Here is a 27476-nt window from a genome sequence, read left to right as displayed (position 1 = left end):
CTTCACCCTCTCTTCTAACCACTGCAGCTGCCTGCTGATAAATCTGTTCCACTGTATTGCTGGTGAGTGTTTGTACGTGTACAAAATCTAAGCAGACTCACAGAACTGAGCCTACAAGGCGCCACAGAAGACTCTCACCTGCAAAAAGAGATAAATATACTCCCTGGCTGAAAAGTAATTGCCCATTTAGAGCCATAGAAGAAAGAATTTAGCAGGCAGCTTCCTCTAGCTTCCCAGCCCTTCATCCTGCTAATAAATCATGGTAAACAGGCAAATCAGCAAGCAAGCAACCCGTCTTTCTGTTCTCAAAGCATATTAGGGAAATACTGATTGAAAGCAACAAGAGACATCAGCGGGAAAACCTGAAATCTTTAAAACTGAGCATAATTTGTGGTCTTTCTCTTTGTTTTTTCTTCCCTTAGACAGTAAGAAATGGGTGACTGGAGTTTCTTGGGGAACATTTTAGAGCAGGTGAACGAGCAATCCACTGTCATTGGGAGAGTTTGGCTCACAGTGCTCTTCATTTTCCGCATCCTGATCCTGGGCACAGCTGCCGAGCTCGTGTGGGGAGATGAGCAGTCAGACTTTGTGTGCAACACCCAGCAACCTGGTTGTGAGAACGTCTGCTACGATGAGGCCTTCCCCATCTCCCACATCCGGCTCTGGGTCCTGCAGATCATTTTTGTATCCACCCCTTCACTAATGTACTTCGGGCATGCTGTGCACCACGTCCGCATGGAGGAGAAGAGGAAAGAGAGGGAGGAAGCTGAGAGGCGCCAGCAAGCTGAGGTGGATGAAGAGAAGCTGCCCCTGGCTCCAAACCAAAACAAAGGCAATAACCCTGATGGAACCAAGAAGTTTCGCCTGGAAGGCACTCTCCTGAGAACGTACATCTTACACATCATTTTCAAAACCCTCTTTGAGGTGGGATTCATAGTAGGTCAGTACTTCCTGTATGGCTTCCGAATTCTCCCCCTTTACCGCTGTGGGCGGTGGCCCTGTCCCAATCTTGTGGACTGTTTTGTCTCCAGGCCCACAGAGAAGACCATCTTCATTATGTTCATGCTGGTGGTGGCTGCCGTATCCCTATTCCTCAACCTGGTGGAGATCAGTCATTTGATCTTGAAAAGAATCCGGAGGGCTCTGAGGAGACCAGCAGAGGAGCAGCTTGGAGAGGTCCCAGAGAAGCCCCTCCACGCCATCACAGTCCCCTCCATCCCAAAGGCCAAAGGCTACAAGCTGCTGGAAGAAGAGAAGCCGGTGTCCCACTATTTCCCTCTCACGGAAGTTGGGGTTGAGCCCAGCCCCCTTCCATCAGCCTACAATGAGTTTGAGGAGAAGATTGGGATGGGACCATTGGAAGATCTCTCCAGGGCATTCGATGAGAGGTTACCATCATATGCGCAAGCAAAGGAACCAGAAGAGAAGGTACGAGCAGAGGGGGAGGAGGAACAAGAGGAGCATCCTCAGGAAGAGCCAGGGGTGAAGAAAGCAGAAGAGGAGGTGGTGAGAGATGAAGTGGAAGGGCCTTCAGCACCTGCTGAACTTGCCACTGATATGAGACCCCTGAGCAGGCTAAGTAAAGCCAGCAGCCGGGCCAGGTCAGATGATTTGACTGTATGAAGGTGCAGGATGAGGGGAGCACATGAAAAGGAAAAAGGTTGAAGAGAAAAGGAGAGATAGAGAAAGAATCAAAAGATATTTTTAAGCAAAGTGCTAAAATGGCCACTTGAATATTATTTCCTTTTATGATTCTCAACTGGAAAGGTACTACCATGGTAACTGTGCCTTATTTGCCCCATATGTCCCTGTATTTCCCTGTTCCCACATGCCAGCTCACTACTTACAGTAATATCTACACATAACTGATGTATTCTAAAACCTAACATGGCAGTGATACCCAAATGTCGCCACTGTGATCATATTTACTGAAAGCCTTGTGTTCCACATTTCTCTAGGAATGTGGGGAGGATCTGTCTTTCAGCCAGTGAGAGGAAAGACTGATCAACAACTGTATCTAGTCTTTCTGTTTCCTCCTATGGCTCACTGAGCAGATCTCCCCTTTGCTGTTGGCATGGAATTGCAGTTATTTAATTCACAAAGTGAATTCTATGCTTAGCATCAACACACTAAAATACTAAGCCAAACTTCCCTTCTTTATTCAGAAAATAAAGGCAAAAATGTTCCGAATTGCTCTGTGAATGCATATCTGAGTTTAGGCAAAAATATTTTCCCCAGTCAAAAATATTTCTGCTCTTCAAGTGACATTGACAGTGGGCAAGGTTAACAGTAGCTCTCTACTAGGACTTAGCAGATGCCCAGAGGTGGATTATTTTTTTCCCAGGAGGGTCATCCAGCCCTGAGACTAGCTCGGAATACTGGAAAGAATAAATTCAAGTGATATTTTTTACTTGTAGCCTTGTAACGTAAATCTGAAATTAGATTTAGCCAAGCAAGAGGGAAAAATCTTCTGGGAAAGGAGGGGCCAGCTACAACCCCTAGAGCACGAAACCAAATACAAGCCTTCATGGTATGATCCTGACAAGTGCTCAGTTCCTGGAGCTTCCAGGCTCCCAGGCACTCGGCAAATCTCAGGTACAGAGTCCTGAAGGCACCTGTGAACCTGAACCAGGGGTCTGGGTAACTATGTGACTTTTTAAACCTCTAAACACAAAACTGGTTGGTCAGGTTTGAAAAGACTGATATGGTAAAAGTCTTTTGACTTTTGTCAAAAGCCTTTGTTTTTAATTTGACCGATGGGAGACATTCAGTGGGCTTCTTCTCCATTAAATGCCAAAGTCTCACTCAAGTAAGACAATACCTTTCAAAAGATGATTTAGACCTTTTGTGCCAACAGGTCTGTACAGAACTCTCAGAGACTCAGAAAAGTCTTTTTTTTACAGAAGGCAGAAAACGATGTGCTTGCAAATGTTTAGACGTCTAATATAGATTTCTAATTTTAGGACTGCAGCAGCAACTCTTGGCTGGGACAGTGCAGCAATGCGTTCAAAAGCTTCAGGTTAACAGCTATGTCCCCCCAAAACTGAGCCTCATGCCAAAAAAGTGCAGGTATGCACTCTGCTCTGCTCTGCTCTGCAAACCTCAGACCCTGCCATCTCAGCAAATTCTTTCTGCTGGGCTGCAGCCCATCCCATTGTTCCCAGGGCAGGCTCTAATCCAGGCCAGGGAAAAAAAGGTCTTTGGCACAATGCATCAAACTCATCCCGCCATTAGCTAGAAAAGACCCCCTGTGGCCTCCCATTGTAGCGGGTCTGACTCAAAGCCCAGAGAAGGCAAACGGGTGTCTGCAGAGCCCTGTCCCAGGGTAGGACAGGGGTAGGCTTGGGCCCTGTCCCAGCCCCAGTACAGGCAGTCCTGTCGCTCCTGATCCCAGCCCTGGCCACGCAGCCACGAACGTGGCCGGACTTCACTGCCCAGTGATGATAAGCTGTACATATGTAGAAAGTTTGTAGGGTGCATTGGAATTCTTCAGCGCCACAGAGGTGCCACATATTGGGGTTTTCTTGGTTGTTTGTTTTTTTTTTTTACACTATTCATCCTTTTGCTTCTCTTGGGCCTCTGTATTTTCCCAAGATTTGCAGCCTAAGGTCAAAACCTTTATTTCTTAGACAAAGGCTGTTGGGTGTCCTTCCTTGTGAAGGAAGTCTGGAAGGTCCCTCCTCAGTTTTGGGAAGGCATATCACAAAGCAATACATGCAGAGAGAGAGCCTGGAGGCTACCATTTATCCACTCCCTTAATACAGAAACAGGAGAACTGTTATCACAACTGAGGAAAGAGAATGTTTTTCAGCAGGAAGAGTCCACTGTGCCCAGTTCAAGATACTAGAACTAAAGAAAGAGCTAAGATTTAGATGAACAACACAATCACCACACTTACACTAGATGGGATCTTTTTCATTTCTCCATAGAAAGTGGTAAGAGAGTTTGAATGATTCTAAGCCTCAACCAGCCCACTCGTTGAAGGGGGTTGGAAACATACTTTCCTGCAGGTAAAAACCACTACCTTGTACCAGTTTAGGATGAGGTATTTGCATCAGAGCCTCTGGCCCTTCCACATAACAAAGTACTGGGCTACTTGAATCACACCCACCCCTGTTGACTTCTAATTACTTGACAATTCCACTCCTGATCTCTGACATTCATACATTCATTAGACTACAGGACTACTTAAAGATGAGTGCTTGTTCATCAGGAGTATGTGGTTCACCACGTGGCTGTCAGGCAGGGCAGTCTCTAATCACCACATGTTAATTATGTCCTTTTCCACTGGAGAGCCTCAGTAAAATGCACCACATGCAGTGTACTCCATGGACACTGTAGTTCTCTCACAGCTGCCACAGGAATGCTCCTTTCTTCCTCCGGGTCCCAACAGCACAAGGAGAAGCTGGCATTTTCCTCCTGCATCCACTCAACTGCTTCTTGATTTTTTTATTTTTTAAGCCAGTTTTCAAGTACTCTGGCTGGCTGGCAGTGAACCTGTAGCCACCAAGCACAGGCCACGGCATCAGGACAGTGCTGCTCGGCAAACGGGGCAGGGAACAGTCCGGTCGTCTGGCACTCAGCCTCACCTCTGCAAGGAAATCGCTGTGGGACTGTCACCAAGTCATTCTTCCTTCTTGTGCAATTTGGAATCATTCTCTACCTTGCAATGATGATGTGAGGCCTGACGTGTTGTGCTAGTTGTGGAAAGGGAGGTCCTTGGGTGGAAGGCCCTACAGATGAGCAAAGGATTATTGCTATTTCTGGATGTGAGAGCACATAAATGTGCTTTACTCCCTCTCAGTGAAACAACTTAATTGATTACTCAAGGAATTCCTAGTGAAGTTGCATAACAGCCTTAGAGCTGTGGATTCTACTCCAAAAATAACTTAACAAAACACAGAGATCTATATGATGAATGGGGAATATTATTTCCTTGGGAAGGGGGAAATCACTGGACAGTTAGAGCCATGCCTGGATCATTTAAAGGTGTGTTTACCCCCTTGGCTCCCTGTGCAAATGAATTCCTAACTGATCACATGGCTCTCTGCAAGGAGCATAAGATACAAGTGTCAAAATCACCAAAGAAGGTGAAAGTAGAAGAGCAAGGTAGTCTCTTAGCTTACAATAGCACGTGGAGTTGGTGTTCTCTAGTGTCTAGAGCAGTGGACCTAGGATAATAATCTTAGATTTATTTCCAGCTCTGCTTCTGACTTGCTGTGATAATCGCTTTACCTCTCAGTGCCTGTTTTCTCCACCTGTAAAATGGGTGTAAGGATTTCCACCTACCTCACAGGGATGTTGTGAGGCTTCCTTAATTCTGTTTGTAAAGTAAGTAGGAATGATCTGATGAAAAGCACTGCTGAAATGCATGGTATCCTTGTTATTTCTTGGCAGAACTGCTAACTTGGGTAATATATGACTCCTCGACCAGAAGGGCAGTAATTTGGAAATGTGAACACTACACTGCACTGACAACATTAACATGGATGTGGATTTGCCATGGGTAAAAAGGACTTTATTGACTCCCTCACCCATCTCTCCCACCTTAGCCAAGGCCATGTATGAAGCTGTGGTGACAGTGTGGTGACGTGGACCCCTCTTCTCCATCCCCAGCATCCTAGGGCACTCTGGGGCAGCATTTGTGCTTAAATAAGGCAGTTCCTGGAGCATTTGGTTCAGGTTGGTGGAGCTCTGACAGTTTTGAGGTGCTTGCAAGGCATGTGGGAGAGGGTTGTATCATACAGAATATTGCTGGGCTTCTGTTTTAAACCACTCAGAGCAACAGAGACCGACACCCACAATCTCTCAGTGCTGAAACACAGTGAGGTGCAGATACCTCCTCCTGCAGGAGAGGAGAGATTTGGGGGATCTCTGCTCTCTAGGTCTGTGTGGGCATCAAATCTACTTACTGGAGGGGGGAAGTCCCATCTCTCCTGCTGCTCAGTAACTCACTGACTGTGCAGTTTTACATTTAAAGAGCGGCTGTGCCACACAGTGCTGAAAAAAAAGGGGCAGTTTGCTGTTTTGTATAGAAAATGGCTTTTCAGGCTGACAACCGAAAGTAATCCTAGCCTAGGCTTAGTTTTGTTTAGTAAAGACAGGAACATCCATGAGTACTACACTAAAGCCTTCCTGTAAGCCCAAGGCAGCTGTGATAAAACAGTATATGGTGCCAGATTTCCTGAGGGCCAGGGCTGGATAAATGTACCAAAATCCGGGGACTTGTCAAAGTACTGGAACAATTTTTTCCCCCAACAGAATGACACTGCCATTCCTTGGGCTCTGTGTGTGCTGTACCTTTTAACATGGCTCAGGAAAGGCTTTTTGCCAACACCAAATGTGCTTACACAGCTGAGCAGTAACCATGGCAAGTGAGTATGTGTCAGCTTGCCAAGACATAGCCTGGCACACAATCCTTTCCTTGCCACTAGCTTGGCACCAACCTATTTCAGTAGAAGAGGCAAGACTTATGTATCTGTCAACAATTCAAGCTTTCCTCTCAGCAGCCTGCTGTACAGAGAGATGCAGGAGGTTTGTTCAGCCTGGAGAGGAGGGGCATTGGGAGCCCTAAGCTTCAGGTTCCTAAGGGGAGAAATTCCAGGGAAGATGGAGGAAGACTCTTGACAGAGGTGCACAGCAAAAGACCAGAGGCAACAATCACAATGAGCAGCAAAGGAAAATTTTGCATTAAAAAAACTCTGACAAGGAAAAAAATTGTTCAAATGGAGAGTGTTCAGCACTAAAGCAGGTGCTCAGAGACATGGTGGGATCTTCATCCTTGGGGGATGAAGCTTGGCTGGGAAAAGCATTGAGCATCCTACTCTGACTCTGTATTGAGCTGCAGGTTGGGCCAGGTGATGCCTTCCAGCCTGAACTATCTATCCCATGGGATATCCCAAATTGAAAGCTCAGTGCAGCCACTGCGTGGTGGAATGACACATGTAGGGCACTTCTGCCTCCCGGAATGTTCTGGTAGAGCTGGTTTAGGCTGCCCAAGGGCCACACCACCTCCCCAGGCACCAGCAGAGGCTGAGGCACACACAGAGTCAGCTGTTCAAGTGCTCGAGGCCAGGCTGGATGGAGCTCTGAGCAGCCTGGTCTGATGAAAAGCATCCCTGCCCATGGCAGGGGGTTGGAACTGGATGATCTTCAAGGTGTCCCTTCCAACCTGAACTATTCTATGATTCTGTGATTCTATGAACTGATGTTCGGTAGCTACAAAAGCTGCTTGAGGTCAGAATCGTGTTGTGTAACTGGTTTGGAAAAAGCATTACAAATAAAAAAAAAAAAAAGAAAAGAAAAAAGAGAGTATGCTTGTCAACAGATAAAATCATTGAAATATAGTGCTTTAAGTCTTTTCCATATTTTAACTTCAGCATCAAGTGTGCCTTTAAATCCATCTGAAAATGCAGAGGAGTGCATTTTAACATTCTGTCAACAAAAACCTGTGTGTTTTAAAGCTTGCTGATCTGGGATGAAGCAGCACTGAATAGAAATGGTGATTACAGAGCTACTGACAGAACATTTTGAAAAAAACAAAAACTGTTGGCCTTCGCCTTGCTAGATCCAGCTTGGCACAGTGAAAGCAAATCAGCCATTTATTGGCTTCCAAGGTGGAAAAGCAATATTAAAAAAAATGCTCAGGTAAATTTTTCAATACATACATGTTCACAAACAAGTCATAGCCAATCCTGTAAAGGAATCCATGAATTGCCAGTGAACATCATCACCTGAACTCATCAACCAAAAGAAATGCAGAAACCAGAACGATGTGGGAATACTTCCAGCTTCAGAGTTCTTGTTTATGAAAACCTCTGGAGAGAAAAGAAAATGGGTGGCTGGCTGCCAGCTGAGGCTATTTGTCATAAATACGCCCCATAGCACCTTCTGGAGACCAGTGTGATTTCTAAATATACTCCTGGCCAAACCCCATGATTTAATTCAATATGCTGCACCTTCCTGTTTTACTTAAAAGGCTTGATTTTGGTTCTCTCTATAAACTGAACATAAAATAGCCTAATTTGCTATCATATGTAGAAGAATAACTACAACTGAGAAGCTGCCTTTGTACCTGTGGAGGGCCATGGAGCCTTCTCCCCACACATGGACATCAGCGACTATCTAGGGAGGAACAGCACAAAATAAATTTCCCATTTTCTTTTCACACCTTTTCCCTGAAGAAGTCCTGGGGCTGAGAGGTGGGTGTGGGGCTGGGTCTTTCCAGTAGGAATTATCTTGTTCCCTTTGTGTTTCTCCCAAGGCCCAGGGATCAGTAATTTACAGCTAAGCAGAGGCATGTTTCAAGCCTATTTCCAAACACATGCAAAGAAGAAAGTTTAAGACCTATGACCAAACTCTGCCTTTTTTTTTTTACCCTTGTGTGGAAGTTGAGTTTCCAAGGCATAAACAAGAGCAGAATCTGGCTCTGTATAACTTATTTTTAAAGGATTTCCTGTTAACCTCGGCCTCTAAAAGACAACCAACAGCTAACCTTGCCCCACAACCTACCAACATAGAACAAAACAACCACAAATCCCTCCGAACTCAGGAATCTCACCACTTTAGGAAAGAACAGTTTCTAAGCAGCAGATACAGAAAGAAAGAGCAGGCAAGGCCTGATCTCAGCTCCGCATTAACTGGCACTGATACCAGAAGCTGTAAAATAAAAGGTCTCAGATCAGATACAATAACCTGCTCCCTGAGTTCATCTCTCCATGAAAGCTGAATGTCCTCTTCTCTTTGGAATGCTGCAGACAAGGAGACAAATTTCAAACCAAGAAATCTGAGAGCAAGACAGAATGCTAATCAATCAGAGACTGTGGGACTAACCTGGTGACTCGGCACAACCAAACAGAGATTTGTTTTCCTAGTGAAATGAGTTGTAATGAATAAAGTTTGCTGATTTTCAGTCAGCAGGGGCTCTGTGCTTTGTTAAGCTCACAACTTGATTCTTCTCTTCCTGTTTATTATTCTGAATACAGAGTTTTGAGTGGCAATGGTTAGAATCATAGAATCAGAATCATTAAGGTTGGAAAAGGCCTCCAAGATCAAGTTCAATTGCCAACCCAGCACCATCAAACCATGTCTTCAACTGCCATATCCGTGTTTTTCAAACATTTCCAGGGATGGTGACTTCACCACTTCCCTGCGCAGTCTATTCCAATGTTTTACAATCTTTTCTGTGATTTATTTATTTTTCCCGAATGTCTAATCTAAATGTCCCCCGGTGCCACTTGAGGCCATTTCCTCAAGGTGTGTTTTTAAGCGGAAAAAAGAAAACGATTCAGACGCCACGAAGGTCAAGTGGGAACACGACTGTGACATGAAGGATTGGATCTCACACCAATAGCCATCAGGAAATTCCCTGTCTGCACTTTTGCTTCCCTTCTGGCCACATTCCTTGATATATTGTTATTGCAAGTCCTGAAAGGCATCTGCAGCCCAGTTCTCGGCGTGGAGGGAGGATGAAGAGGGCTCCATGTGGGAGATCAGTCTCCCCTTAGGGGGGGAAGATGTGCCAGGAGCAGTTGTGGCCTGCCACTCACTGCTGCCCTACTCCTGCAGAGGAGTCACAACGGTGGTCAAATTGCAGAATCACAGAATTCTTTAAGAGACCTTAAAGATCATCCAGTTTCACCATCATGGACAGGGACATCACCCACTAGACCAGGTTGCTCAGGGCTTCACCCAATCTGGCCTTAAACACTTCCAGGCATGGGGCATCCATGTCTCTGGGAAACCTGTTCCAGAGCCTCACCACTCTCATAGTAAAGAATTTCTTTGTAATGTTTAATCTAAACCTGCCCTCTTGCAGTTTTAATCCATTCCCCTTTGCCTGTCACTCCATGCTCTTGTATAAAGCCCCTTTTCATCTTTCTTGCAGGCTCCTTCAGACACTGTAACACTGCAACTAGGTCACCCCTAAGCCGTCTCTTTGGCAGGCTGAACAATCCAAATTTTCTCAGCCTTTTGTCATAGGAGTGGTGCTGCATCCCTCCAATTAACTCCGCGGCTTCCTGTGGACTTGCTCCAACAGGTCCATGTCCCTCTTGTGCTGGAGGCCCCAGAGGATGGTGTTCACCCTCCCCTTCCTTCTGTGCCCCGCACACCTCCTGTCGCCCCCAGGCCGGCAGCGGGTGCCCTTCCCGCAGCTTTTGAGGGCAGCACCTGCGCTGAGTTTCGAAGGGGCAGGCGAAGGGCTCAGGTTCGCAGCCGCCCCGTCCCGTTCCCTCAGCCCGACACCGCCACGCTCCCCTCACTGTGGCCGGTCCCGCCAGGGGGCGGAGCTTCCCCGCGCGGCCTCGCCCTTTGGGCCCGCCCCCGCCGCGAGGAGGGCGGGGCGCCGAGCCCGGGGCACGCGCCCGCGCGCCTGCGCGTTGCCGCCACCGGAGCCGGAAGCGCGGCGGGCGGGGCGGAGCGGGCAGCCTTGGGCGCCGCCATGAGCTTCCTCATCGACTCCAGCATCATGTTCACATCGCAGGTACCCACCCCTCCCCCGCCGCTGCGGCGCGGCGCCTCCGGCCGGGAGAAGGGCGAGGGAGCGGGGAGGTGCCGCCGTCACCGGGCTGCCCGCTCCCTGCGCCGTGTCCGTGCCGGAGGAGCGCGGGGGCGGCGCCTGGGGGCGCGCGTGCGCAGCTGTACGCGCCGGGGGCGCGCGGACCCTCAGGGCTGGCCCGGCCGGACCCAGCCGAGCCCAGGCAAGGCGAGCCCGACTCCGCTTAAGTTTAAATTTAAGTTTCTCCAGTTGGAACAGACGGGGAAGTTCATCTTGCTGGTCTCTGCGTGGAGTGCTTGGTTCATTTCTGGTATTTCTCAACAAGGCTGTCCCTAGGCAGTTGGACCAGATGAAAATGCGTTTAAGTGGATCACAGAGGGATCTGATTTAAGCTTCTGAGCTGGTGTGAAATGTTTGTTCTGTAGTGATGAGAGGTGAGCTGAGGAAAAGGAGCCTTTCCCCACTCAGCAGCGGGTGGTTGTCTTAGATAGACTTCAGTGCACAACTCTTAATTCCTGACAATTTTCAGGACAGCTTTTGGCCATTTCTTAGAAGAACAATACCCTCCCATTTGATAATGCTTTGGTTTTTGCTTTCAATGTGCTTTTTCACTCTTGGTGGCTTGAGTGTAGCTTTGGTACTGTTAACAATTCACCCAGAACAAAAACTCTGACTTTTTTGCTATAACTGAGCTCTAACTTAAAACTTTTCATTCATTTCTGATCGCAGCTTTGAATCCTCTCATCATCTTCAACAGTACCAAGTTAGATGTTGAAATCACTGTGTGTAATTGTCAAATGCTCAAGATTTTGCTGAGTTTACATGTCACTTTCACTTGCAGTGTCTTGGAGCGTGAACTTTTACCAAAATGTCTTTCTTTGCTTTTGTACGGTCCCTAACACAAGAGGAGTCTAATCTTTGTGTTCGGTTTTCTGTTACTATTGTACTTACTTATCTCTTCATCTTTTACTTACTTCTTTTTGAAGAATTTGTCTCTTTTTCCTCCTTCCCACTGTTGAATGTGGAATTACTTTATGTAGATCTCATTTGCTTATCATACTTCTTTAACTTATGACCTGTAGATAGGAGGCTTATGGAATATCTTTCCTTTTTGCTAGCAGCTACTTTAAAGTCTGAAGTCCTCCTCAAACAAGTTTTGCGAGCTGTTACCAATCACTCATTTGACCTCATCCTATTTCAGATGTTCTTTCAAGGCAGCTGTGTTTGATCTTCTTGCCCAGCATTCCAGGTATTCCTCGTCTGTAAATCATGTTAGTGTGTTACCTTTGCCCCAGTGGTTATTCCTGATGTGCAGGGAGGTAATCTATAATAATTCCTTTGTTTTTTGTCTTTGAATATTTCCCATCTCCACAGCAGGGTGGGCAGAGAGCTCTGGCCTTTTCCATGTGCTCTGAAGAGATACACTGACTTTGTTCCTTGATGTCTGACATATATTGAAGTTTGTCTTTGCCTTGGTCAAAACTACTTCTGTAAAAAATATTGAGTATTTCCTGAATTCTCTTTCTGCTTGGGTTCTTTTAAATCATTACAATCCCTTTCAGTCTTATGAGGAATAGATGGGACTGCTCTTAGGAGGCCTGATAACACAGACCCCTTTTACTCTCTGAAGACAGGTAATTGCAATTTTGGCCACCTTGTTCAATTTGTATTTACTTCATTTAAGTTATCTGCAAAATAGCTGTGATATTAAGTTGATCCCTTCAGGAGTGAGAAGCAACCTAAACAAATTTTGTAATGTGCTTTCACAACCACTGAAATGAAAAATGTTATTGGCTTTTTGTGCTTCTCCTGCCTTGTCCGTGTGGCTTTCTGCAGCTCCAGATTGTGGCTCGAGACATTCAGCACTGCCTTTTCCTCACCTTAGAAATGATTGTAGCGCCTTTCACCCACAATATGTCAGTGTCTAACCAGATGTACTGTAAAGACCTCTACAAAAAATTCACACACACTTCTAGTCTACAAGAAGCAGCAGATATTTTTATAAAATTTACTTATCCTTAGAAGATGTGTATGTGGTGGGCATTCAAGTGTTTGCTTTGCCTCCATTTCCGTATTTCCTGTAAAAAAACAACCATAGGTGTTAATTCTGTAGATTACAAGAGTGAAACAAGAATCAACAGTGCAGAGGATTCTCGCACGCCAGGAACTGAGGAATTCTGAGAATTTAGGAGCACCAAACTCTCTTGTCTTGACTAGATCTTCCTTAGGGCCATAGCCTTTTGTGTCTGCTACACTTGGATATTTAAAATATATTTTTTCCATGGTACAGTGGCAAGTTTTAATCTTTTGTGGATCTTGAGTGCTTTGGGTTAGCTCTTTTCCTTCCATTTGAGTCAGAAGCACAGTGAGTTTGTGTTTGGCAAGCTGCAGGATACAAATGTTGAGTTTTTCGTCTCTTCTGCAGGTGCTGTTCTTTGGATTTGGGTGGCTTTTCTTCATGCGAAAGCTCTTCAAGGATTATGAGGTGAGAAGGAACCTTTCATTACAAATCTGTATCTTAAAAAATTGCTCCCAAGTATAGAAATATTTTTAAAACCGCATTTAGCCTTATTCCTCTCTTTAAACCCTTTTTATCTTATCTGCAGTTACTTTCTTTTGAATTTCCTCTTGTGCTTCTATTTGAAACACTCCTAGATGTCTGAGGAAACGGGTTCTCCTGTGGCCACTGGAAGTTTCTATACTGGCTACTGTTAAATAAAAAGAAATATGGAAGAGATGCAGGGGTAATAGGAAATGGAGGGAACTGTTTTGCCTTTTGCCCTAGTAAGCCCACCTTATATAAAGTGAAATTTTGGAGACAAAATCAAAGTCAGTGGCTAACATTAAACGCAGTGAGATGTGTCAATTGCAGCTGATTTGGTTGTGAGGATTGGGTGGAATAAAAATGTCATTCTCTTATCCTTAGTGGAGTATGAGATTGTAGTCTAGGTCAGAGATGGTTTTAAGTGGAAGCCAAATTCAGACCCTTATCAGCGACTGAGAGAGAGAACAAGACCCCAGCAGTTTTTCTCATATGGATTTTGTTTTTAAATCTAAGGCTAATATCAAAGAGCTTGCTTAGTGTATGAGTTTGCGCTCTTGTTTTCCGAGAGTCTTTTGGCTTCCTCCTAAGCAGATAAAGGGCTTGGTGCCTTTAAGCAAGAGACCCAGTTGTGGGCCATCATACCTTGTGATTTGTTTTTTTATCTGAGGGATATCAGGATGCCAGTCCAGAAATGTAAATGCCTGGTGTCTCTGGATTGTTCTCTGCATTGCAGGTGCGACAGTATGTGGTGCAGGTGATCTTCTCTGTGACTTTTGCCTTCTCTTGTACCATGTTTGAGCTCATCATCTTTGAGATTTTGGGAGTGCTGAACAGCAGGTGAGTCTGGGAGCTCACTAGGGACTGGCTTGCCTTGTGCTCTGCAGCATCTTCAGTCTTACTTCTAAATTAATGGATTAGTCTTGGATTGGGGAAATTAGGGGAGAAAAGTGTCAACAACTTAATAAAGATGTTTGTGCAGCAACAGTTGTTTATTTGACAGAACATGGGACTAGTAGCCATAAGCTTCCAATTTTGTTACTAACATGCAATTGCTATTAACAATTGGTGTAGGTCCTTAGGGCAGGGCTTTAGCCTTTGACTTTATCCATTTGTGAAGTTAAAAGAAAGAATTTCTTTTATGGAAGTATTGTAACTCTTCAGATCATGCTAAGAGCACTTTTCATATGCTAAAGATTACAGAAACTTTAAGCACTGGTTTTTCTTTGGTGGTCAGAGAAGTGGATAAGATGTGAAGCTAATTGTGGAGTGAAAGCCACATCTCTAATACAGGATTTGTCAATCAAAGGTGAATCCTCTCTTGACAATAGGGTGAGGACTTCTACCTAAAGGGGATGTTAAAAACTGTCTTCTTTGGAAGTCAGTAGGAAAGAGAAAATAGCCTCTACGTGTTATTGTTCTAAGTTGGGTTTCTTCTTATTCTGTCTCATCATACAAGTATAAGAGAGCAGACAAAGGGGTTGAAAGACAAGAAGTGCAGAACTGATGAAAGGTAATGTTAGTTCTGTATGTTATTAATATGTGGGGCTGGCAGCCAGGGAGATCACTGAGGAGAATGCCTTTATAAGCTTCAATAAAGAGCTAGACTTCAGTACAGATGAAAATGTTTGCCTCTAAATTAGTTAGGAAAAAGTGACAAGGATCCTTGTAATTTCTTCTTCCCTGAGGATAAAGAGGATGTGAGTTAATATTGGGAATGGGGACATGTATTTTTCTGTTCAAGTAAAGTGAAAGGTCAGTTCACCCAAGATGAATCTCACCTGCATTTGACTACTGTAATTTGGTCAGAGGAGTATTGATCATGTTGAGATATATTTGTATTTACAAAACCTTGCTTTGCAAAGTCTTGCAGATGACACAATTCACTCCGAAGTGAAACATGCTGAATTATCAACATTAAATATTTTTAGTCTTTTCAATATGAATTAGCTCTTTGCTGACTCAGCTGTTCATTAGAAAATTAATTACCGCTTGTACTTAGTTTTGATTTACTGTTCAACTAGATGAGCAGTCAGTCACATGAATCATGCTGCAACTGGCATTAGTAACCATAGAAAATACAGTATTTGATAAAATACCCAATGTGGTTTTCTAGATAGTTGTTTAGTTTTAAATACACATTCCTGACTTCTGTATTTAAAAATAAAACCATACAAAACCCCAAACCAAACAACTCCCTCTCCTCTACCCTAATAAAGAAAAAATTCCAGAATATTCTATATTCTAAGCCAATATTATTCATTGCTTGATGTAATTGAAAAGATTTCACTGACATACCATTTTCTTTGAGAAATTCGTTGTATTATATCGTGCTAATCAGTATTTTGGCTTTATTTTAGCTCTCGATATTTTCATTGGAAGCTGAACCTGTGTGTCATTTTGCTCATCCTGGTCTTCATGGTGCCCTTCTACATTGGTTACTTTGTTGTGAGCAATATCAGATTATGTGAGTACTTCGTTTGTGGCAGGGGAGCTGCTAATTTGAGACTAGGAATACAAATGAGAAATAAATTTGGTCACGGTCCTTGTACCTCCCTCCTTGACCTGACATTGTTCTGGCTAAATACCTTCACTTTGGAACTTTATGCTTTATCATGAACCATTTATTGAACAGTCAGGAAATGCTTTACATGACCCCACCAAATGCTGCTTTTCTTCACGGGTTTCAACAAAGTTGAGCACTTCAGAGTAATATTACTGGGATTTGTTCCTTTGCAATTTTAAACTTGCGGCCAAACTCTGCAACCCTTGGCAAGGCTGTGTTGTTCTGCTAGGGGGCAAAAGAAATGAGGCAGAGAAGCTCAATAAATCACTTTGGGAGCTGAAAAGCACAATAAATTACTTTTGCTTTTTTTGTGTCCGCTTGTCTGGATGAGGCCTCTTCCATGGGCTAATGGACACTTGACTCTTGAGCTGTTGATACTCATCACTCTTTTGTGTGAAGCTTAGGCACGTAGGTCGGGAATATTGAATGTGTAGTTTTGCCATGAAGATGAAATATTTAAGATTCACGTTTAAAATCACACAAGAAAGCAGTGAAGTGGTCCCATGTGGACCCTAGAGCCTTGTGGGAGGTGAAGGGGTGCACACTGCAAGCTATAGCTCTGTCAGGTGACACCTACTTTGGCACCTGTTCTCAAAGTAGTGTTTAGATCAATGTAGAAATGTTGCAAGCTATAAAAAGCCCTAAAAGAAGAACCTATTTCAAGCACTCCCTTTTTCCTCTCCATTAGTGCACAGACAGAAACTACTTTTTGCATGTGTTGTGTGGTTGACATTCATGTATTTCTTCTGGAAGTTGGGGGATCCATTTCCTATCCTCAGCCCAAAACATGGTAAGTTTCATTTTCTTGCTGATTTCTTCCCTCCTGAAATATGCTTTGTTATTTCACTTTTATTTTGGAGCTGTTATTATCTCAGCTCTGCAGCTGGGACTGTAGAAAATAGTTCTTGCAACTGAGGGTCTGCTCTGCTTTGAAATCTGTAATTTAAAGGTTGTCAGACTGACAGAAATGGTTGGATACACCTGGATTATTTTCATTAGTTTTCTTTCAGTACCACAGGAAAAATTGGAGGAAGCAAGTCCTAACTGAACCTAGACAATGTAGAGGCATGGTGTACTTCTGAGGGCACAGAAACTACACAAAAAGTTGATCACAATTTTTATTAACTTACTTCTTTCTATTGTGGAGTCTAGGCCTTGATTATTTAAGAAGCAGATCAACAACCAATCCTTCATCTGACTTTTTTTCAGTCAGGTTTTTCTTTTTTGTGACTGAAGTCAGATGAGTTTAGCATGAGTGACTGTCCACTTGTGTCCAGAACACAGCAGTGTGCCTAAACACCAGAGCTGCAGAGACTGTAGCCAGCAATGGGCCTGGAAGTTGTAATGGCTTTGGTACATATTCCTGCTGTGCCTGAGTCCAGAGGCTGTGGAGTGTGAGTTGGTAAATCCTGCTGGATGCCAGAGCAGTCTGTGTGCAGAATTAGCTTGGGTGTCTCTGGTCATGAGTATTTACATTGTGAAGGTACTCTGCACTCGGGCTAGTTTGGGTCCAACAGAGTTAGCATGTGGCTGGCTGTGCTGAAGGATTGTAACACTGTTAGAACCAGGCTATTTGTGACCTGCGTAACTTATGTTGCCCTTCTATTTCCCCTGCACTGGAAAATTGTTTGGATATTGTTCCCAACAGATGAAATTCAGTCAGTTTCACAGAAATTGGTGAATATGTCTGTCTGCATATGAAATGCTCAGCTTAGTCCTTCTGTTCTGTGGGAAGCTGCTTGACTCTGTACTCAAAAAAGAAGCTGAAGGATACCAATGAGTGTAGGGTCTACTCAGCCTTTCGTCTGTGATCCTGAAAGTTTCCTAAGAGAAAATGTGTGTCTGTTTTGTAATTGTGTCATTTGCCTCCAAAATCCAGCAGTTGATGTATAGTGCAGGTCTCTCTGCCCAGTGTTCCATTGCCAAGAAAGACTTGTATCCATTGTGAGCTGCAGAAGGTGCTTGAGTTGGCAGAATGTAATAATCCAGTGGAAACTTAGCCATGGGGTTTGGGTAATCCTCTTCAGGTCACCAAAAGGTTCTGGGAGGCTGTGTAACACCTGCCAATTTCCAGAATGGGTAGTAAGGTGTTTTCTGTTTTTAATTGTACTGTACAGGGTGTGGTACCTTCACTTAAGAGTTTTATAGTGCCTTATCCTACCAGGTGTAGACATGAGGTTAGAGCAGAGGTTCTGCATGTTTATTCCCTGCTGTATTGTTGGGTGCTGCTGTCCTACCAGTACAGACAAGGTTGTTGTGGGTTTCATCAGGGAGTGATGACCTAATTCAGGCAGGTGAGGATGGGGATGGGGATTCTCAGTGTCCTGCAGCTGAGAAGTGCACCACTAAGCAAGGGGCTCCCTTGGACTGCAGCTTATTTAACAGACGTGAATTTGGGAGCTTGTAGCAGAAGGAAGGTTATGCTTAATGACACCCCAGTATTCTAATAAAGCTCTTACCTTTTTCTGAGGTGTTGGAGCACTGATTCAATTTATGTGTGAGTTTCATGGGGAAGCATTGCTCCAACCAGTGGAATGTAATGTCATTTTGGAGGCACCTCTGTTTTAAGTGCTGCATTCTGACAGTGTGTGGGGCAAAAGGCCAGTGTATTGTAGCACATTCTGTAGCTCCTGTAAATCTCTGTGCAGCTGCACATGACTGGGTGTCTCGGTTTCCCTTTGTGAAGTCTTTTTGCCTTGTTTTCATCATTCATTCCACTTCTCTGAAGCATGAAATGTGGCTTGGCGCTCAGCCATCTCAGCTTTGCAATCGTGTAAGCTCTAAATGTGCTGTGTGTGGCAGCTGCTCTATAACCAGCTCCCTAAAAAGTGAGTGGTGTTTACTACACGTGGCACTGTGTCCTGGGAAGGCAGGTTGAGGTCTGTGTTTAAGAATAAGTGCAGCTTCAGTGCTTGGTGATGGTTACAGCACAGGCTTAATGTTCATGTTGAGTTACATGTTTTAGAGTCCACTTAGTGCTCAGGTAGAAGACCTTGTTGGTGGTCACCTCAACAATGTGTTTGTGTCAAGCAGATGTACACTGAACAGCCAGGAACAGCTTAAGCTTCCCAGCTCCACTGTCCTACAAGCACAGCTTGTATCTGATCTGGAGGGGTTGCTTCTAATGGGATGGGGGTTCAGACATTTTTAGGCCAGTTTGCCAGGACCAGCTGGTTTGGTAATAATTTCTCATAATTGCAGAAGTGTCTTTATGGAAGACACTCCTTTATAAGTGCCTGGTGGATGATCTGTGTTCCCATCTCAGCAAATGGCAAACATACTTTATTAGTTTGGAACCAAAATATTGATATTTATTCCTCTCCACATAGCCATATATCTCTGTTAAGTTTCTTTGTAGCTGGAGCTCCCCATCCCTGTTTCTAAGCATGGTAATGTGATTTCTGGAGGAGACTTCCTACCCCTTTCTTCTCCTAGTCACTGTCTGTCCTTCCTGTTACCTGGGGTCATTTCAGAGGGAAGGCAGTCAGATTAATTAAGCAGCTCTGTGTTGTGTTAGAAAAACACCAAGTGTGGAGCAGAGTGAAGAGAGCAAGGTTGCTGATGCCATGTTTTTCCCTCCCTCAGGAATCCTGTCTATAGAACAGCTCATCAGCCGTGTTGGTGTGATTGGGGTGACACTCATGGCTTTGCTGTCAGGATTTGGGGCTGTCAACTGTCCATACACTTACATGTCCTACTTTCTCAGGTAACTGCAGCCTTGTGAAATACTTGTCCAACTTTTTTGAGATTATTTTTTGCTTTTCCTGTGGCATTGTTTCAAGTTTTTTGGTTACTTTTTTTCTGAATCTAGCTGTTGTCATGTCTGCATGCTAGAACCATTTCCACTGCTGCTGCATATTCCCCTTACAGAGGTTTTTCTTTGTCTCATGGGCATGTGCACATCCCCTCTGAAATGGGGTAGGAGGCTTAATTGGGGGTCTCTATTTTGCAGGAATGTAACAGATGCAGATATTCTGGCATTGGAGCGACGACTCCTTCAGACCATGGACATGATTGTTAGCAAGAAAAAAAGGTGAGAGGACAACAGTAGCACAAAATTATTTACCTCAAGGATTTGCTGTCAGTATGGTCTAAGATGGTTCTTGAAGTGGTATCAGGAGGATTTTGAGATCTCAAGCAGGTTGAACTGTGTGGTGTTTTTTTCTGGCCTGATACATGACTGGTTTTAACACTAAGTAGTGCCCTTTGTGGCTGCAGTGGCACAGATTAGGCTTCCAAGACCATTTGTAACTCTCTGCTGGCAGCATAACTAATCTGTGGGATGGGCATTTTACTCTCCTGCCAAGTCAGGCACCCTAAGGCCTCTGCAGCTGGCTTTTAATTGTGGTTTCAGGACAGAAAGTGGTTTGTACATAATCCTGTACATGATCCTGGTCAAAGCTGAAGCAGGGTAGTGAGCTGGTGTGGACACAGCTGTATCTTGCAAACAGCAAGGTTTATGTTGGTTAAGTTTTACAGAATTGTAAAACATTGCTAAGGTGAATATACTGTAGTACACAAGTGTGCCATCACAACTCTGCTGGCATTGGTTTAGCTTATTCCGTGTCCCCAAGCTAAAAAAAACCTACTTTGAGAAACAATGTAGAAACAAATGTTTCATTTAGACTGGAAAGATTTTTGTCTGCATATTTTATACCCATATTGCATTTTTCATGTCTTGCTAGTAGTGCAGAATAAATCCAGTTACTGGAGTCACTTTAAAGATTTGACTGTCTGACAGAACAGTCTCCCAAACTTTACTTTTGGTGCCTTAATGTTTCAGTGGAACATTTTAATGTGTGCAGGGGAGCTTTTAGATAGCCTAACCTTGCCAAATTTATCACCATGTATGTATCTGCTGATGAGTATTAGCTGATGCAAGTGTAGTTAAAGCATAACCTCCTTCCCCTTTGAAAATGTTAAGTGGTGAACAACTGTTGACTCTGTATGTATGGTCATGTGTGAGATAGTAAGTAGTGAGAGAATTTAATTACTCAAGTTTAATTGATTTAATTGGCTGGAAGCACACTAAAATACTGCCTTTGAAGTTAAAAGATAGTGCTGTTTCTGACTCTGCTCTTTTGTTTTGTTTTGTTTTTGGACTTTTGGTCCAGGGAGAGTGATGTTGGGGTAAAAGTCAGGATGCCAGAGGCTTGTAACCAGCTAGCACTTTTGCCTTCCTATGGCCAGGAAATCTGAATATGGCAGCTTCCTGACCATTATGAAGAGCCATGTATTAATCACTTGGGAATTACAATGAAGTTTGTGCATATGTGTTTAAAAAAAAAAACAAACAAAAAAACCCAAAACAAACTGCAAAACTAAGTAGTCTCAGAATTGTGCAAGAAATAGCAGAAGCTTGAGTTCTGTCAATTTTGTTCTCTTTTTTACTTCAATGGGGATCAATGGCTTGCATGATTGGACTATTTGCTCATATAAAGCTGAATTTAGAATCTTTAAATTCATAGGTACATAGATATGTGTCAGTCCAAATGCAACCAAGTAATTGGCAGAACAAGTGGAAATAGCAGTATTTTCCAGCACAGGGTAAATACTACATAATCCATTAATTCTCAGTGATGTGCTGGCCACCTTCTCAGTGCTACGGAGAGCTCAGAACTTATCAGTTAGCACAAGATTTGTAAGGCAATAGAACATAAAGCTTTTTGCTTTCTTTGCTGGTCCTGACTTTTCTTATGCCAACTCTTATTCATGCTGGCTTTCTAGTCAGTAGGAGAAGATAGTTGGTGAAAGTTGTTTGCCCTGATGGTTTTTGCACAGGAATCACGTTTCTTTCCATCCTCAGCACAATTCCTCAGGGAAACTCACCTCTAAGGCTGTCAGATTCTTTATACTCATTCTTGCAGGTGTGGCATATGTAATCCTCAGGTTTGAAATGCCAGCATTCTGATGGCATTGCTTCATTTGGATCATGTTAGAGTCAGATCAGCTGATGTGACACACAAATACCACATAACATCATTACCAATCTACATGCACAGAGTGTGTGGGGTTTGCCTATGGGTCTGACCTGTGAGGGCTTCAGAACTCCTGGCCACTGTGTGGGTACAGAAATTCCTGCCACCCCTCAAAAGAGATTTGCCTTTGTGTATCTATAGCCTTGTGCTTCATCTGGACATTGCTGCATTTTTTCTGCAGTGCTCTGGATCATTTGGGCAGGACCACATGAATCTGTGTACTGCGAGGAAAGCAAGGATTAAAAATGCATTTCTTACATTTGGCAGCTATCAGGATTCCAAGATCTCTGTAATTTGTAGTCTGTGGCCATATGTGCTTTTATGTGTATGTAGGGTGCCCCAAGGGTGTTTCTTTTGCTGATGTGAAAGGAATGATGGAATGATTTTTAATTTTTTTTTTTTTTTATTACGCTGCTTATCAACAGCCTTGAAGAGGGCTCAGTGCCAAATGTAGTGATGCTGGCTGCAGCTACAAGAAAGGGGCTAAACACCACAGAATCATGGATCATCCTGAGAATCCTGTGAATAGTTTTCAGCTTAGGAATGGATAACTTGCTCACAAATTTCAGTGGGGAGGAATGTGAGGGAACGAGACCAGAAGCCAACACTGCTCGTGAGGATTATGCCGCGGTGCACGTGGAAGTGTGAGGGATGAGACACAGCTGCTGCTGCTGGAGTGTTGGAATTAACTTCAGGAGTCACATTCAGATTGCCTGAAGCATCCAGTGGTTCAGTCCAAGAATGGATTTGTGTGTTTCTGCTTCATAACAGCTTGTCATGCAGCCTAGCAGTGAGTGACAGCATATCAGAGTGCTCTGCACACCATCCAGAGCTCATAGCTCCATGGAAAAGGCAGATGTGCCATGATAAAGGAGAGGTGTCCAAGGGGAGGGAGGAGCATGAGAAGTCTTCTAATTCCTGAGCTTGAGATAACAGAGTCATGTGTTTGAGGAAAGGAAAGCAACTTATCATATGACTGGGAAATTCGTTTGAATTCTGAATTTTTAACTGGGTTTTAATCCCTTTAGAATTGAAACAGGATCCTGAATGGAAGACTTGGGAAGTGTCTCATTGGATCTCACTTGATTAGAACTGGGCTGTACTCCAGAGCTAATCAGGATAATTTTATGTAGTGGGATTGGTGTTTAGGGGAAGAAAAATGGGACATCTCTTTTTGGTAAATCTAGTTTCACAGCATCTTCTAAGAAACTGGTGGATTTTTTTTTTCTTTTTACTTGTTACGATTTTTTATAAAAATACTATATTCCTAAGAACTTGTGTTTTCTGTTCTTTCAGGATAGCAGTGGCTCACAGGACAATGTTCCAGAGAGGAGAAGTGCATAACAGACCCACTGGCTTCTGGGGAATGATAAAAAGTGTGACAACATCTGTTCCTGGCAGTGAAAGTATCCTTCATCTGCATGCTGGCACCTGCCTTGGGAGGTGGATCCAGCTTGCTTTGTTTTGAGAGGTAGAGTGTTAGCTGGGAGAGTCACAAAGCATTTGTGTTTCAGTCCATTTCAAGCCTAATGTCTACTGGGAAGTTTGTGCTCCAGTCTGTCCACAGGTCCACTGTCTGACCTTTTGCCCAGGCCTTGGGCACAGTTTTGCCATGACACAGGCAGAAGTTTTATGTTTCTGTCCTGCTCTATAAATGTGGTGTTGCATCACCATGGGTGAGGTGTGCAGTGGATCAGGGGACACTTGATGTGCACACTTACCACATAATCACAGAATGGTTTGGGTTAGAAGGGACCTTAAAGATCATCCAGTTTCAACCTCCCCTATAGAATGAATCTGTTGGGAATGACAAGGGTCTGTACTTCTCCAACAGAGTTGCTTACCGATGATTTCTGTCAGACCATTTGAAGTGTGCATTTTGCTTATTTGAGGCTGAGGACTCTTCTTCCTCTCCTTTCACACTAGCTGCTAAAATCAGAATTTGGCCATTTGACAGACTCTCCATAGTAATCACTAATCTCTTGGAGCAGTTACTCAGCAGTTTGTTTATGAAGATGATCTGAGATGACATATTGTGATATGTGCTTCAGTGGCAAGGGACACTGATCAAAGTGGAGCAGCAGCTTTTGAGAGCTCTGCTTCTGTTCTGGGATGTAGAAGGAGAGGAATAGAAATAAAGAGTTTGTTGCACAACTGCCTAAATACTGTGTCTTGCCTACCTCCTTAAACTGGAGTAGTGTGCATGAAGTACATCCTTGAGATTTCTTTGGTGCTGTATTAATGAGGAGCATGAAGGCTGAATGACAAGGCTGATCTGGATCTAAGAAAAGACCAAACCATTAGATATGGCTCTTGGGCTGAAGGTGGGTAATGTTTTGTTCTTAATTAACAATTCATGATGTGTTCTAGCCTTGACTATGTTGGCTTGCCAGATCTGTCCCTTATCCAGCAAGAAGTGGATGCCCTGGAAGAATTGAGTCGGCAGCTTTTCCTGGAAACTGCTGACTTGCATGCAACAAAGGTACACAGCAAGTAACTGCCCAGATGGGTGTTGGGAGGTCAGAGTAGTTTGAAAGAATACATGTGTTATGAGAAATTGAAACCTGTTCAATAGGTAAATGGTGCAATGATGTAATGCATTGGAGTGAGGATCTGGTTCTTTAACTTTGGGGTAGGTGACAGTTCCCTTCCAGTTTAGATCCATCCTTGAGTCTACCCCATGGCCCTATAACCACTCACAAGCTTATGAATTAACACTTGGGAGGTCAGAAACATTTGAATTAAAAGATGTAGAAAGACAGGGCTGTATTTGCTATTGTTGGTGCTACATTACAATTTATTTTGTGGGTGACTGTGAAAGTGACGTATTTTTTTATGTTCTACTCCCTCTTTTTGTATTTCCAGGAAAGAATAGAGTATTCCAAAACTTTCCAGGGAAAATACTTTAACTTTTTGGGTTATTTTTTCTCCATCTATTGTGTCTGGAAAATCTTCATGGTATGTAAATGTTTTTTTGCATTTTCTGTGGATGTATGCAAATATACCATGCATAGATTATGCTATGCATGCAGTTCATTAAGTAATGCTCTAGTTTCTTTAAAATCCAGAAATTCTGAAAGAAACTAGCCCTTGGTTGAAATAAAGCCCTGGATCTGGCTTTTTCTATACAGCATCAGACCAGTAATTCTTATATGCATGGGTTTTTTTTTTCCTTCTTTGGCAATCTGACCATCCCCCTGCCCTTTCCTTGGTGGTACAAAAGAAGAGTCACACATGATCCTCACCTGTGAGAGTGAGAAATGCTTTTGCCTTTTTGCTTGAATGTAAATCCATCTCTCTTGCAGGCAACCATCAATATTGTATTTGACCGTGTAGGGAAGACTGATCCAGTCACAAGAGGAATTGAGATCACTGTAAATTACCTGGGAATCCAGTTTGATGTGAGCCTTTATTCATTCTTACAGCCTTTTCAGCAATTCATATCTTATCTGAATAAAATCCTACTGCTAGGGAGAAAGTGATAGACCCTGAGAATGTGGCTTTGGCTTTTGACTTACTGAGGAGGAAAGGAAAATGCACCATGAAATGCACCAGTTGCTTTCACACTGATTTTATGCTGAGATGGTGATGTGGTCTTGCCAGAGAGGCAGTGATTTGATGTTTTTTTGTTTTGGGAAACTAGAAGCACTTTAGACAATCTTCTTGGATTAATACATTTAGCTAAAGAGTATTTTGGTGTAAATTTTGATTGTGCAAATAGTTGTTCTGCCATTTACACTTTTAAAAGATATCCCTATGAAAATGGGGTTCTTTGTGTTTCATATAAACTACATCTCCTCTTGTGTTTGGAGTAAAGAGTTGCTAATATATTGGTGAAAATGTCTGTTAGATAAACCTGTCTACAATGGACATCTGTACATTTAGGAGAGACAAAGACCCTGAAGAATTGGCAGCTAAACAATGTGGTATACATGAGGTTAGTTAAAATTTTAACTGTGTTCTTCTTGTTGATACAGGTCAAATTCTGGTCTCAGCATATTTCCTTTATTCTTGTTGGAATAATCATTGTTACCTCTATTAGAGGGTTGTTAATCACACTTACAAAGGTAAGACCCAGGAATATTAAGTGGTTTTACACAGAGAAAGTAATTATCATATCAGTCATTATCCTTTTGGTGGAACAAGTACTGTATGAATTTTCAGTTTGCATTTATGTTTAAATATCTGAATATAAATTCTTGCAGAGGGAAGAAGGTAGGAAGAATACCTTTTGCAGGATATTTCCCCAGTCTCTGTCAGGAAGGGATCTAGATGTTAAATAAGATGCTGAAGATTGCAAGTGTTCAAAAAGGTGCTGTAGCAAGGCCTTATTAGTAAGGTTGATGAGATGATGATTAAAAACATTTGGATTATTTAATTTAAACTGCTGGTAGGACTGAAAGGAATTAACAGAAATGTGACTCCTTGACTTGACCTGGCCTTTGGTACCTATGCTTAAACTTCTGTTTCGTGATTTTTAACACAAGGTGCAACTGGCTGGGGGAGACTGATGTTTCAGACTAGGGTTTATGAAAGGCTTATGCAAGTTTCAGGTTTATGAAGGTAGGCTACAGGTAGCCCTCTAGAATGTATGGTTTCGATAGGGAATTTTTAGATGAAAAGATACTGAATGGTATGTACCTTTCACACTGTCCTAAGACACATCAGACTTATCTAACTGCTTATTTCCAATGTTTTTGGTTTTTTTTCTCTAGTTCTTCTATGCCATTTCCAGCAGCAAGTCCTCCAATGTTATTGTTCTGCTGCTAGCACAGATAATGGTGAGTATGGAGAACCATGGGCACACCCATGTGCATTTCTGCATGCATAGCTTGTGTGTCTTTAAACACAACAGTATTTTTGTGTGCTGCCCCCTGTTAGCCACAGAGCCTGTGATGGAGCAATAACTGCTGTCCCTGTTTTAACTTCCAGGGGATGTACTTTGTGTCATCAGTGCTCCTGATCCGAATGAGCATGCCTCCGGAATACCGCACCATTATTACAGAAGTCCTGGGAGAGCTCCAGTTCAACTTCTATCACCGTTGGTTTGATGTGATATTCCTAGTTAGTGCCCTCTCCAGTATCCTCTTTCTCTATTTAGCACACAAACAAGCCCCAGAAAAGCATATGGCCCTCTGAGGCAGAACTGCAGCCGTGCTCTCTGTCCTGTCAGCTGCACTGCTGCAGCTCCTGTGGGTGGGTTGCAGAACTTGGAGAGACAGGACTGCTCTGTGTGTTCTGGCAGTGTAACTGCAAAACTTGGAGAGACAGGACTGCTCTGTGTGTTCTGGCTCCTTGAACCTCCACACGTGTCATCATCAAGCTCTGTGGCTCATTTTGTTCAGTGCCACAGCTGGAAGGGACGGGGGTGTGTATAAAACTTGAAACAGTTCGTTGCCAAGCAATAAAAGCAATGCTGGATACACCACTATCCAGGGGCATCAGAACTTGTGTGGTAGGCTGGCTGAGGGAACACCTCCTACTGTTGGAACAACATCATCACAGAAGGCACCAAGAAATGTGATTTTTCTTTTGAAAATCAACTTGTAATTGGGATTTGGAGGATAGCAATTCTGGAATTGAATGTTTGAGTCTGTGGAATTAAATAAGCTTTTGTAATATGCAAGTATCACAGTTGTTTTTTGTCAGTCCCAAAGATTTGGCTGGATTTGAGCCAGAAGGTGGTTAGGATTTGCTGTCTGGCAGGAGTGGAGAGAACTCCATTTCTGTATGTGATGTGTGCTAGTGTGTATCACTAGTACCTACTATCCTCAGGAGCTGGAGATTTGCTTTCTCTTACTGACTGTCAACTTCCTTTTCTCTCTCTGCGTAAGTGGAGCTGAGGTTTTGGGGTCCTCTTTGCTAGAGTTCAATGTTAAGTCCAACCATGCC

The 27476-nt window shown here is 43.4% G+C and overlaps 2 protein-coding genes across 7 annotated transcripts in view; both read left to right on the top strand.

Annotated features, from left to right (window-relative positions):
• GJA8 (gap junction protein alpha 8) overlaps positions 1-7307 on the top strand; it is a 29047-nt gene extending 21740 nt beyond the window's left edge. For all 4 annotated transcript variants that reach the window (XM_058829098.1, XM_058829101.1, XM_058829100.1 and 1 more), the window contains one exon: positions 423-7307. In XM_058829098.1, coding sequence (XP_058685081.1) covers positions 433-1623 — 1191 coding nt within the window. In that variant the 5' untranslated portion in view covers positions 423-432 and the 3' untranslated portion in view covers positions 1624-7307. The remainder of the gene's footprint in view (positions 1-422) is intronic.
• A 3045-nt stretch (positions 7308-10352) lies between these two features.
• On the top strand, positions 10353-27446 carry GPR89B (G protein-coupled receptor 89B). Of its 3 annotated transcripts, XM_058853501.1 has the most exons (15): positions 10397-10483; positions 11700-11747; positions 12924-12983; positions 13777-13880; positions 15401-15507; positions 16295-16396; positions 19192-19312; positions 19559-19639; positions 22881-22990; positions 23978-24066; positions 24450-24542; positions 24890-24985; positions 25562-25651; positions 26300-26365; positions 26517-27446. In XM_058853501.1, the coding sequence occupies exons 3-15, from the start codon at positions 12957-12959 to the stop codon at positions 26721-26723; spliced, it is 1293 nt and encodes a 430-aa protein (XP_058709484.1). In that variant the 5' UTR covers positions 10397-10483; positions 11700-11747; positions 12924-12956; the 3' UTR covers positions 26724-27446. The 3 variants fall into 3 exon arrangements, with proteins under 3 accessions (XP_058709474.1, XP_058709484.1, XP_058709493.1); XM_058853491.1 differs by lacking the exon at positions 11700-11747 and having other exon boundaries at positions 10353-10483; XM_058853510.1 differs by lacking the exons at positions 10397-10483; positions 11700-11747 and adding an exon at positions 10585-10932.
• Positions 27447-27476: the final 30 nt, after the last annotated feature.

This window comes from Poecile atricapillus, chromosome 1, assembly GCF_030490865.1.
Source record: "Poecile atricapillus isolate bPoeAtr1 chromosome 1, bPoeAtr1.hap1, whole genome shotgun sequence".
In the NCBI taxonomy this organism is placed as follows: domain Eukaryota; kingdom Metazoa; phylum Chordata; class Aves; order Passeriformes; family Paridae; genus Poecile; species Poecile atricapillus.
Note: the sequence above shows the minus strand (reverse complement) of the source record. Positions and strands in the feature narration are given on the sequence as shown.